General features: G+C 37.0%; 1 protein-coding gene across 8 annotated transcripts; it reads left to right on the top strand.

Moving 5' to 3' along the window:
- The first annotated feature begins 8,553 nt into the window (after window positions 1-8,553).
- LOC108831009 (aldehyde dehydrogenase family 3 member H1) lies at window positions 8,554-13,761 on the top strand. Of its 8 annotated transcripts, none has more exons than XM_056987136.1 (11): window positions 8,556-8,681; window positions 8,819-9,057; window positions 11,204-11,272; window positions 11,358-11,454; window positions 11,554-11,760; window positions 12,026-12,144; window positions 12,243-12,347; window positions 12,699-12,871; window positions 12,947-13,037; window positions 13,158-13,307; window positions 13,399-13,761. In XM_056987136.1, the coding sequence occupies exons 1-11, from the start codon at window positions 8,663-8,665 to the stop codon at window positions 13,630-13,632; spliced, it is 1,503 nt and encodes a 500-aa protein (XP_056843116.1). In that variant the 5' UTR covers window positions 8,556-8,662; the 3' UTR covers window positions 13,633-13,761. The 8 variants fall into 8 exon arrangements, with proteins under 8 accessions (XP_056843110.1, XP_056843126.1, XP_056843116.1 ...); XM_018604702.2 differs by having other exon boundaries at window positions 8,559-8,681; window positions 12,026-12,141; XM_056987130.1 differs by having other exon boundaries at window positions 8,554-8,681; window positions 11,358-11,760.
- The last annotated feature ends 14 nt before the right edge of the window (window positions 13,762-13,775 follow it).

Genomic DNA, 13,775 nt, shown 5'->3' with positions numbered 1-13,775 from the left:
CAGACGCTCACACACAAAGTAAACAATCAATTGATCAATCAAAGCTTAACAACAAAACAAACAACAATGTGAAACGATCAAATCAGAGAAGCAAAGAATAAATAAACAAAGAACATTAACTAAACAGACCAATCTAAGAATCTATGAAAACAGAAACAAGCAATGACCTAAAGCACACAATGGATTAACAAAACCAGAAATCAATTCACAGTAGAGAAGAAGACAGAGATGACAGGTGAAGCGATGGTGTTTTTCCCAAACCTCGTGGAGTGTTTAACAGCGGATAAATCAAATCCCTCACCGGCGAAGTTGATTCTAATCGGAGGTAGTAGATCAAGCCGCCGACGACAATCAATCTGACATTTCTTAAACCTAGCTTTTGTTTGTTCTTGTTACGACGACGAGGAGATGTTTCACGATATATTTTTTTGTGCTTATTTTTGTTAATGAATTAATGTATAATGGCAAAATTGTAGTTAAGAGGAACCATTGAGGTTAATTAGTCTTTTTACCTATTTTAGATTATGTTGATTATATAAAGTTAGACTAGTAATTAAGTAAAAGATTAGAGTTATTCCGGGTAATTTTCTCTTATTTAAAAACAAAACATAAAAGGGAAAAAAAAACAGGACTTTTAGGATTTGAGAAGTCATAGTGGGATCGACAACCCTGTGGAGCGCTACTTCTTCCACACCTTCCCTTGCCTCTAATATGAACCATTCCATATCCTTTAGCTTCTGAAATGATTTTAGGCAATGATCTTCACGAGATCTTCTCGTCATATCAAACTATCAGAGTTTGTAGACAATTTTGTAACCTATTTCACCAGGTGATGTTTGGAAACAACAGCAAGAAGGTCTGATAATGAAGATACAGATGAGGGCAGTTAAGAATTAAAGACAACGTGAATGTTGTTGACGTTTGGTGGGAGTAGACACTGCATTGTTGTTCTTGAAAATGCATATATGTACAGAGAAATTTACATATAATTGGCATCTTGACATCTCATATAATTTTCATGACCAGATATTTAGCCAAATGTAAACGACGTGACTATAATTTCCAAAATTTGTTTAAATAGATAATGTTCATGATTCTTTATAATTTGTAAACGCCATCTATAAAAAATAATTCCTCATAAATTAATTCATTTACCCCCAGAGTAACCTTTCACCTCTCCTTAATCATTCATGAGAAGCTTAGTTTTAGTCACGACACTTCTTGTAGCTCTGCTATGCCTCAGCTCTCTTCTTTTTTCAACCGTAGCATTATCGGAAAAATCATGGCTTAACCCCTTGATATCTTGCATAATTTCATTGTTTTAGCACCCCATTTTCTGCATTTTTTGATCATATAGATTAGGACTAGGCATCTTTAGGATCAATGTTGCATTCATTTGTCTCTATCTGATGTTGGAGCATTCTATGGAGTGATTTGAGATGTTTGGGAGCTTTGAAATCCAAAAAGAAGTGAAGAATGAAGTTTGGCAAAGACAAGAATATACAAAATGAAGATGGACGTATTTCACCTGGGTTGGTTCACCCGGGGTCGACTACCCGCTTGTTTTGGTCGAGCTTGGGCGATGGAGGACTTCACCTAGGTTGGTTCACCCGGGTCGACTACCCGCTCGTTTCCGAGCATGATTACTACTCGGGTTCGACCACCCAGGTTGGACGACTTTGCTTCTTTCCGAGTCGAGCTCCTATTGGTCGAGACCTATCTTTTTCTAGGGACCTTTTGGTCATTTATCTTGTTGTTTTTAGGTTTTTTAAGCAACTATAAATACTTTTGTAAGACATAATGTTGGAATTATCTTATTATTTCTTAAGAAACACAAAACCTCTTTTGGTGACAGTTCTTTCCTTGAATCAATTCATCGTCTTGTTCTTGAGTAATTTTAAGTTCTTATATTCCTTTCTTTACATGATTAAGCTTAAATCCCTCATGGATTTGAGAAGAATCATGGTGATTAGTGAGTAATCCATTTTAGGATTTGTGGGTTATGGAGACTAAGGATGATTAAGCTAGATATAAGGTGTTTTAGTATAAATCTCTCTTATTCATTGCTAGTAAAATGTTATTAATGCATCTTTTGAGTTGGCCTCTCAAAAGTTGAGCTTTTAGGCATTTTCCACCCACATGGTGTTTGATGAAATGCATGAACCAACTCTCATAAGCTTTTAACATACTTTACCAAAGAGATTTGTTGTTAAAGGTGTTAAGATGGCTAGTAGATTTGATATTAATGATTGCTTCTATAACTTTCAATCAAAGAGATTTGATGCTTGAGTTATTTTAGCAAATGAACATCCATCTTGAGAAAGAGCTTGTTTAGGATTGTGTTTAGGCTTAAGTTTGATAGATTGATTGAAAGCTGCCACCTTTAGTTCAAAACTTGATCACCCAAGGTCTAATCCCTTATCCTATGAGTTCTTCTATCTCATAATCAAAGAAAGTCTCATATTTTATTATATTTTAGTATTGCTCTAGTTTAATCTCATCTCACTTAATGATTGCACTTAGATTAAGCATGGTCTTGTATTCCCTTTGCTTTAGAATCACTTAGGATTGGTTCGACAATCTTTTATACCATTTGGTTAAGGACCCTTGAAAAGTCCAAACATCACCCCTCGCAACCAGTGGCAGCCCACCTCCATCAAAAAGGCTCTGCCTTCGGTGGAAACATCAAAAAGGTTAGTCGGGCTCCCTCTTCTGTCTCAAACCCCAATACATCCTCATTGACCCCAGTATTGTTTCATGGGATTCCTAACATTCCAAGCCTTCCAAGTATTCCGGATATCCCTAACATTCCGAGGATTCCAAAGATCCCTAACATACCGAAGATTCCTAACATTCCGTTACTTCCATTGATCCCTAACATTCCGAGGATTCCTAACATTCTGTTACTTCCATTGATCCCTAACATTCCAAGGGTACCTAATATTCATGACCTCCCGAGGATCCCTAACATCCCTGTCATATCTCCTGTACCGCTGTTGGAGTCAGTAGTTTTATTCCAATCGGTTGAAATGAAAACATGTTTGACGAAAGATGAATCAAAGACAGCAGAAAATGTTTTCAGCAGATATCCGCGAGCCAGACAGAGAAGGATTTTGAAGTGGACAAGGAATGCTAAGAGATTGTTATGAAGAGGACAAAAAAGTGCAATAACCATGTCCGTTTGTTGATTAAGAGCCGCTTCTGCGTTCATCTTCAAAACTCATGTCACATTAAGCCTACCAAAAACTAATCTAGCCCCTACAATGGATATTTTGTATAATATGGCAGCTCTTTCTTGGTTATATCCAATACCCATATTGGTGCATCATATATTTATTATTTCAGTGTTCTTAAGATTAATAAGGCTTATCTGTTTTAGTGGGTTGAGGTTCGCATGACAAGCGGCTTGTTAGTATATAAAAGCTTAAAATTAAAAATGTCAAATGAATGATTTTGCAGAAGCAAGATCAGATTAACATAAAGTTTGATCATAAACATGATATATGTTCACAATCGGAGCACCACTATATTGTTATACCATGGATTTTACCAGTTTTTAGTTATGGTATTTAAGTGTTATAGAGTGTATTTATTATGCCTTTAGTCTTTTTAGAGTCTTTACAAGTTCATATATGTTTTTGAGTAATGCGGTGATTATGGAGCATTTTGGAGATAAAGACATAAAAACTCGCAGCTATTCATAGAACCAGCCAGAATCGACATCAGAGTCAAAAGTCGATCGACAAACATCCCTTGTTGTGGATCGACAACGAAGCGCCAGAGCGGGCCGCTTATTCATGACCGACTTAAAGCCCAAATTCCACATAATTACAAGATTACCCCTAGCCGACTTTGACCAAATATTTATGTGTCTTGCCATTTTATTAGGCTACACACACTTTCTTATTTTCATTCATTTACACAAAAGTTTAGGGTTTTATAAGTTTGAAGAGAAGATCCAAGACTCTTTCAGAGTTTTGTATGAAACTCCAGTTTTTCTATCTTATTCTATCTATGCATTTTAGCCCTATATTTTCCATGTGCTTTGTTACGTCTGAATAATTCACTTATTAGATTTCATCACTAAGAAGAAAAAGTGCGGGAAACTAATTTTTTTTTATAATTCAAAAAGAGAATTAAGTAATGAGTTTTCGAAAAAATATTGTTCAACCATTTAACAAACAACTTCCGAAAAAATGACAAAACGGGAAAAGATCGAGTCCTAACTTCTTATCGTCTCATTGTCTTCAGTCAATCGCACCGAAAGGCCATTCCATCACTTCTGGTCGCCAGCAGGCGGCCGAGAGTCAGTCCAGGTGACCAGAAGGCGACCGAGACTTGGTAAGTCCAGGAATCAGCCTATCCAGGTCGCCAGCAGGCAACCACAATCCTGTCCGACCAGGTTGCCAGAAGGCGACCATGACTCAGGCAGTCAAAGGCGCAAGCAGGTGACTCACTCTGCAGCTCTCTCTTTCGATTTTTAACCAAAATGCCTCTTATTTCGCATCGACTGGAGTTACCATTGAAACGTTTTGATAAAATTAACAAAGACTTGTTTTCTCGTATGAATTGGAATGAATCATAAAAATGATAACAGTTAACCTAACACCATTTTTATCTTGACTGTATGATTGGTTTTCACTATTTCATAAAACCGACGTCGTACCAAGGTGATTTCTCCAAAATAAGTCGTATAAATCCTTAAGTCGAAAAAGCCCGAAAATGTGTAAAACGCGGTAAAAACCCACTTTCGGTTTTAGTTGATAATAAGCCCAAAACTACTATGACGTTTTATCAAATATTAGCAGAAGAACATAAATGTCAAATTTCAAAATCATGAAGATCGAAGAAAATGGAATATTTTCGCAAAGAGATAAACTCGGCCACATGCAGAAAAGGAAATGATGATCGACCTTAGAGGAGTATATAAGAGAAGCCAAGAGGAGAGGCGCAAGGGACACAACTTTTTCTTAGCAATTTAGGAAATTCTCTTATTTTGTTATCGAGCTGCGACTCAACTAGGTTTTCAAGTCATATGTTGTTAGTACTAGGGAACTCGCCGGCAGCTCTTGCAGCCAATGATTTTACCTATTGTAAGCGCTTATACGCAGATTCAGAATAAAATATCGATTTCTCTCTTTTTCATTCTTGATTTATTATTTTGTTTGTTTTTGTATCCTGATTGCTTGACGTTTGGCTTAGCAGAAATCCGGGACCTCAAGGAAAGAAAGTTAGGGTTTCCTGGTTTTCTTCCGTTTACAGAAATCGACGGTGTGAATTTATGTTTCTTACAACTTGGCGCAAGAGGGAAGGGGATGGCGGGGGGTACAGATCAATCTAACTCTCAGCCGCAAAACGTTTGATCATATATAGCGACAGACGATCAGAACAGTTAACAACATTGCGACGGTGGAGAAACCCGCGACAATGTCGATAACACTCCAACAGCGAACGTCTCTGCGGTTAATGCTGACACTAACACAGCGGCATTCGAGGAGGTAAAGAAGATATTTCCAGTTTTGAAAAGAAAACGGAAGAAGAAGGTAAGCTCATGGGTTCCCTCGCTAAACAGGTTGAAACCCTAACAGTGAGGAAGAAGATTCAATTTCATGACTCTATCAGATAGAGCCGCAAACGCACCAGAAATTCATCGAGACAAAACTCCGGCAAAATAACTCCGGACGCATGCAACGCAAAACAACGATGGAAATATTTCGTCCAGTGACCAAGAGGCAGAGGACGACAAAGTCGAGGGAGTCAACTTGGATCCCATCGATCAACCCGATCATTAGGAAGAGGATGCTGATCTGCATCCAAGAAGATCGAGAAGCTGCATGACTCGGAACGATTCTATGTTCGACAAACCACTGAAGAAGAAAACATCTTCTGATAGAAAAAGAGAAACCGGCTGAAGAGCAGGCTCGGATCACTCACAGCAAATGCCGAAATGGTCGAAAAACTATTGGCGATGATCTTGTCAAGATTCGTGAACACATTGATTATATCACAAAAACGGCGGCAAAGGTAAAAGTGGTAAAATCTCAAATCAACCACGCTACTAAAGCTGCACCCGAGATCGACAGACTTCTCGAAGAAGCTCGGAAAACTCCCTTCACTGCTCACATTGCCGAGACAAAAATCTCAGACCCTTGGAATATCAAGACCTTCCAGATCACAAAAGCGCCTCTTTGTCAAAAATCTCCAGTGTGCAGCACTTAAATGGTTTTCTCATATAAAGCGGAACTCAATCGGAAGCTTCCGCCAACTCGCTTTGGAGTTTCTCAAATAGTATTCCATGTTTATGGATAGGAATACTTTCGACGAATACCTTTGGATTCTATCCCAAAGGGAAGACGAACATATCTATGACTTCATGAATATGATCAAAGTCGTCATGTCGAGAGCTAGCGGCATAAGTGACAAGATGGCGATAGACGTGCTTAGAAAAATGTTCTGGTACAAGTCGAAATTCAAAAAATTGATAAACTTTCAAAAATCCACGCATGATACGTGACGCTCTCCATAAAGCCATGTACCACGTCATCATCGAAGAGGAGAAATTCCTGTCGCAAAATCATAAGCCGACAAATACTTCCTCGAAAGATGAGGCATCAGACCAGAAGCCAAAAAAAGAAAACCTCTCCTAACGACAAGTATGTCCATCAAGAGGGATACAACGTCAAGGGGCACATAACTATGCCATCAACTCCGCATCAGAACAAGGAAGAAACTCGCGAAATATATGGACTCGAAAATTGAACTACGACGAGACTACCTTCTGCGATTTCCATAAGACTCGGGGCAATCGACCGTGAACTGCAAAGTTCTTGCCGCAAGGCAAACCGTGAAACTTTTCGCAGGAGAAATATCCAAAGTAACCGGCACCAAAGATCTCATCCGCAAAGCTGATATACCACCAAAGACTGATAAAACCATGCCGCCGGATAACACTCCCCAAGAGAATCAGTCGGTCAAAAAATGTGGAAGAAGGCAAGACGACAAAGGGAATGACAACAATCATCGCAGAGTAAACATGATCATCGGAGAATCACAGTACTGCCAGGATATGGTCTCATCCATTAAGGCTTATTAGCAAAAGGCCGAATCAAGCAAGAATTAGTCGACCTAGTCTCCACCCCTTGTCGTCCCGAACAACGCAATCACATTCAAGGAAGAAGAAACTGGCGGAATCAATAAACTTCATTACGGTGGTCCGCTCGTTGTTGACCTTGTAATCAGAGATCTCAAATTCGCCAGGATCCTCGTGGACACGGGAAGTACGGTCAACGTCATCTTCCGCGATGCCCTCTCTATCTGAAGTCACACCAATGCCAAAGCCACTAACTGACATAGCGTCAATGAATCTTGGATCGACTAAACTCCCGGTCACAGCCAAAGAAGTCACCAAAATAGTTGACTTCGCGGTCTTTGACCATTCAGCCATCTACAATGTAATCATGGGAACGCCTTGGATAACACCATGAAGGCAGTCCCTTCAACATATCACCTAGACATCGAATTCTTAACTCTTAGTGGAATTTCAGCAATCTGGAGATGCCAAAAACAGTCGCAAATTTGCTTCCAGGCTGAACATAAGCTGAGGCAAATCACTTTTCTGTAATAATGAAACCCAAGCGCACGAGGATAATCCAGCCATCGGCTGAAAACGATTCGAAAAAGACAACTCAGCATCGTCTACTCAAGCAACAGTTTCAGACAACAAAAGCAAGCAAGATTTCGAGCCCAACATTATTAGGCCTAAACATTATAGCCCAACCGAAGAAGACAAACCCAGAAGAAGACGTCAATCCAGATACAGTCACTGTAACTAAGGCAATCGACGCAGCCGTAAGGACATGATTTCAATGATTGTAGAACCGGAGGCATGGCCAAGATTCTTGACAGAGCTGAAGAAATTTAAAAAGCGACAAAGAAGATTCCAATTAAGGATTACTTACATATCTCAGGCGCAAAACGTAATTGATGATTAATTAACTAAATCTGCTATGTTTTCATATGGATCCTTTTATGTTGGTTACTCGATTCTGGTATGTCTTTTTAGACAATATCTTGTTTATTTGATAGAACTGATGTCAAAATGTATATATTTCTTCTTTCTATCAAATTTTAAAAACATTATGTATAATTTTTTTAATAAATTTAATAAATATGGCATAGAAATATATTCTGAAAGGCGGACATAAAGCAATGTTTTTGAAACCGGAGCGGAAGCTGAATTGTATAATGATTTGGGTCACGACTCAATAAAAATCCACCGGGTAAACTTTGTTCAGTAAACCTAATTCAATATATTTGTAATATAAAAGTTAAAAAAAAATATTAGTAAATACGGTAAATAATTAAAATATAAATAATATCTAATATAAATTTATAAATGTAAACTAATATATTTGTTCCATATTGTTGGTTTATAGATTTTTAATAGTTTTAATGGTTTTTATCCAATTCAATAACTTTTTTTTTGCTAAGACCAATTCAATAACTTTGAGATATAATTTGGTTACGAGACTGGTCATGATTAAACCAGTTGTTAGATCCAATCTGGTAAAATTCATCGTGGAACCTTGTCCAACCATAGGTCGGTCCAGTGTTATAAACACTGAAATATAGACAAAAGTTAGATACTTGTCCCTTCTTTAACATGAGCAAACTTGAAGAAGGTACACTGAGTAAATCTACGACAATATATTCGCTTGTTTCATTTATTCAGCAGAATCAAGTCAGCTCTTTTCCGGATCAAAACTCAATATTTGTTATTTTTTCACTCTTTCTTCATTTTGGTGTTTGCTTACGTAAGCGTTTATATCGGTGATCGTTGATCGTTCTGCTATGGCGAAAATCTTTCAAATGGCGGATGCTAGCAATTTGGTGACAGAGCTTCGTCGGAACTTCGATGCCGGAGTAACTCGCGGTTACGAGTGGAGAGTCACTCAGCTTAAGAAACTTCTCGTAATTTGCGACAAACACGAGCCTGAGATCGTATCCGCTCTCCACGACGATTTAGGCAAACCTGAACTCGAGTCTTCTGTTTATGAGGTGAAAGCCTTTTGTCCTCTTTATGATATCCTTTTCATGCTCCTACGTAGTTAGTTTTCAAATCGATTATTCAAATCTTCGTCAATCATTTGAATCTAGTTTTTACGAGTCTTCATGGCTCCGTAAGTTCGATAAGCCTATTCTCCTATTTTTGGGCGGTGTCATTTATGTTTTTATCACCTAGTTGTGTGACCACTATGTTCTGGTTTGACACTTTGTCCAACCACTGCATAAGTAGAGACTTTAATGCCATTATTCAAATCTTCATCAATCATTTGAATCTAGTTTTTACGAGTCTTCATGGCTCCGTAAGTTCGATAAGCCTATTCTCCTATTTTTGGGCGGTGTCATTTATGTTTTTATCACCTAGTTGTGTGACCACTATGTTCTGGTTTGACATTTGTCCAACCACTGCGTAAGTAGAGACTTTAATGCCAATCTTTTCTTCATAGTATGTTATAGAGAATCATCTTAAACGACTGCAAGTAAACTTTGTGGGAATCCGTCCTAAAAAAGTAAATATAAAAAGGGTCCTATTAAAACAAATATGCAATTAACTTTTGTAATGTTTATGTTCAATGGACCCTAGACATTTAGGGCATGACTGGTTTCCCCGCTATCACCCGCAAACGCAGCTTTTGCGGTTGCGGTTTGCAACGGTTGCTGACGTTTCGAAACAATCATAGAAAACGCTAAAAATCGCTTCAAACCGCTTCGAACCTCTTAAAATCAAAAGCTGGTTTCAGCTAGTGTTTGCGGTTGCGGGCGGTTGCGGAAGGTTGCGGGAGGATATATATTTTTTTTCTTAAAAAACAAAATAAATAAAAATAATACTAAAAATGTCCAATAAAATTTTAAAGTTGAAATAATAGAAATTGTAAAATGTATACATATTATATTTTAATTTATATTATAAAAATTTCAAACTAAAATATTTTTTATAAATTTTAAAATTTAATTATATGATTTTATAAATATAAATTTTATATTTATTATATTTTTATAATTTTAATATTTTTATAATTATATAAAATATAAATATTGTTAATTTATTATTTAACAGATGTTGCGTTTGGTAGTTTACCAGTCACAAGAGTGCCGCAAACGTAACAATTACTAACTGATGTACCAATTGTACAAATCTCTAAAAAACGCTTGAAACCGTAACCACCCGCACCCGTAAACTCCCGCAACCGCAAACTCAATCGCTGGGGTTAAACAAGTCAGGTCCTTAATTTGTCAACGAACCTGTATTTTGTGGGGATTCCACGTACTTTTCGAACGTTTGTTCCGCGTGTCCTCGTTACATCACAATGAACAACAAAACTGAGCTTTCGAAAATTGACATTTCACATTTATAGTGTTACCAACATAAATTGCCACTCTAGTTTGGTAGCTTTTTATTCGTGTTATTTCTTAGGTATGTGTTTATGGTCTGGCGTGAACAATATGTATAATCTGGTCATTAAGCATTTTTGGTGTACAAGCGGTGAGTTTGATTAGATCAATATTCTGATTACATTTTGCTAGATATGTAAAATGCTTACCTAATTATGATTAGGAAAGCCATGCAGCCATAATACTCTAACTAATAATGACAATGAAACCTTTCAATCTATTTGATTTTATGGTCGTTGAGTAATTATGATTAGGAATTGCATGCAATCCTTGTAGTTATTTGATTATGATGGCTAAGTAATTATGATTAGCAAAGTCATGCAATATAGTAGTTATTTGATTATGATGGTTACCTAATAATGACAAGGAAAACCATTCAATCTAGTATGGTTACATAATTATGATTAGGAAAACCATTCAGTTTAGTAGTTATTTGATTATGATGGTTAACTAATCATGACTAGAAAAACCATGCAATATACTCCCTCTGTTTAAAAACTATCCGAGTATTACAAAAACAATTTCAAAAAGAAATATTTTCCATTTTAGTGCAATATTTAGGAAATTGTAATTTCAAAAAGGTAATTTTGTGTTTTAAAATTCTATTGCTTAAAAATTATGAAAATAGTTAGTTCTAAAAATTAACGCATTATAATTAATATTTAATATGTGTTATTAGTATGTGTGAAAATTAAAATTTTGTTTGGAGTAGTAGTTATATGATTATGATGGTTAAGTAATTATGCAGGTAGCTTTGTTGAGAAACTCGATCAAGTTAGCTCTTAAGCAACTAAAAGACTGGATGGCACCACATAAGGTGTGCTTTTAGATACAGATTTGTGCAGATTGCAGAGTTTGTTGTCAAATTCAATAACCATTACACTGTTTTATTTTAACCTCAGGCAAAGACGTCTCTAACAACGTTTCCTGCATCAGCTAAAATTGTGTCAGAACCTCTCGGAGTTGTCCTTGTAATCTCGGCTTGGAATTTTCCCTTTAGTATGTTTGAACAATCCCTTACTGATTTATGTATTACCTCTAGCTTATCCATTTTGAATGCCTTCAAACGACATTTGACTATTGCCTGTTTCTTGCAAGTGTTGTCTATTGATCCTGTTATTGGTGCGATTTCTGCTGGGAATGTTGTTGTGTTAAAGCCATCAGAACTGGCTCCAGCTTCTTCCTCTCTGCTCGCAAAGTTACTGAAACAGTATCTAGACCCTTCTGCAGTGAGAGTTGTAGAAGGAGCTGTTACTGAAACAACTTTGCTGCTGGAGCAGAAGTGGGACAAAATATTCTACACAGGTTCATTTTTTTTTAATGTCTAGAGGTATTTGTCAAAGGCCGTACATATTCTAGGGTGAATCTTAAACCATTTTAAATTAACCCTCTTTAGGAGAACAAACCCTTCCCAAGGTAATTGAACCTATGATCCTTTAGATACCTACTAGATTTTCTAAGAGTTTTAACCACTAGACCAAGTCCTAGTTGGTACACAGGTTTTTAACGTACTAACAAACGCATTTCTAAGACATAGTTTCAAAACACTAAAAGTTCCACTCTTGGTTAGGTAATTCGAGAATTGGGCGTATCATAATGACGGCAGCTGCGAAGCATCTCACCCCTGTTTCTCTAGAGCTTGGGGGAAAATCTCCTGTTGTCATAGACTCAGATACCAATTTAAAAGTAGTAATGAAATACTTTTCTTTTCCTAGTGACATTGCAGTGCGATTTTATTTGTTTAGAGGATGTAACTTCCCGAATACATTGTTCTTTTGTCTATGAAGATTACTGTCAGGCGTATAATATCAGGTAAATGGGGTTGCAACAATGGACAGGCGTGCATTTCTCCAGACTACATCCTGACGACAAAAGAATATGCTCCAAAAGTGGTAAGGTTAAGCAGAGCCCGGCTCAATGGTATCATGGACTGGGCAAATTTTTTTTCAAGTCTTTAAGCAAATACTTGTTTTAAAGAATCTGATAGATATTTGTTTTTTTTTTTTAAATTCCAGAAGTATTTTTTAAATAAAAGTGTGATAAAAATAAAAATACACTCATATAACAAAATATTTAGACCTTATTTCTTATTTTTAATTTAAAATACATGTATTTTTACAAAACACGGATCCTTATCTATTCAGATAGCTTGTCCCCCTATCTAAGCTGACACTGAGGTTGAGAAATTAAAATACATCGTTGATGCACTTCTGTATTTTGACGCTCTCTTTTCTCTTCCCAAGATTGATGCCCTGAAGAAAGAATTGGAGGCATTTTATGGGAATAACCCTATGGGGTCCAAAGATACGTCACGTATTGTAAACTTGAATCACTTTGATCGCCTGTCTAAGATGTTAGAGGAGAAGGAAGTTTCTAATAAAATCGTCTATGGAGGTCAAAAGAACAGAGAGAACCTGTGAGTTCCTCTCTCTTATTCTCATTCTTGACAGCATCTCTCCCTTATGCTAATCTTTTTGTCTCAATCAATCAGGAAAATTTCTCCAACAGTCTTGCTTGACGTGCCATTAGATTCTTTGATCATGAGTGAAGAAATATTTGGCCCTCTCCTGCCAATCGTCACGGTAAGAACCACTTGCCATTTAATACAGACTCTGCTTCATCAATTTGGATGCCATGTGTGACATAACTTGGCAGGTTATGCTTTGAAAGGCATATCTAATGATCTCATTTGTTCTGCACAGCTCAACAACCTGGAGGAGTGTTTTGGCGTGATTAATTCTCGACCCAAGCCACTTGCTGCGTATTTGTTTACCAAAAACCACAAGCTGAAAAAGAAATTTACCAAGACAGTTTCTGCTGGAGGCATTGTAGTCAACGACACAGCTGTTCATGTAAGATACACTAGTCATATCTCACCTAGTAGCAGTTTTATCATTACTATTTAAAGCTTTATCCTCATCTAAATATATTCGATATTTCCAGTTTACACTTCCCACATTGCCATTTGGAGGAGTCGGTGAAAGTGGAATTGGTTCTTACCATGGTAAATTCTCATTTGATGCATTCAGTCACAAGAAATCTGTTCTCTTCAAAAGCTTTTTAGGTGATTCAGCCATCAGGTATCCACCATACTCTAGACGAAAGCTTGGACTGTTAAAGACACTTGTCAACAGCAATCTAGTGGACACATTCAAAGTCCTTTTAGGTTTATCCTAAAAGGATGATGACAATGGGTTATACATCCCCTTGTATCTTACTTTCTTCGGACATGAACTTTGGTTGTTAAAGATATGTGTGTTGATGAATAAGAGATTTGAGATTGATTGTGGAAATCCGTTTTCTTCATTTCAAATTGGTTG

This window comes from Raphanus sativus, chromosome 1 (assembly GCF_000801105.2).
Source record: "Raphanus sativus cultivar WK10039 chromosome 1, ASM80110v3, whole genome shotgun sequence".
Lineage (NCBI taxonomy): Eukaryota > Viridiplantae > Streptophyta > Magnoliopsida > Brassicales > Brassicaceae > Raphanus > Raphanus sativus.
This window is presented reverse-complemented; position numbering and strand designations above follow the sequence as displayed.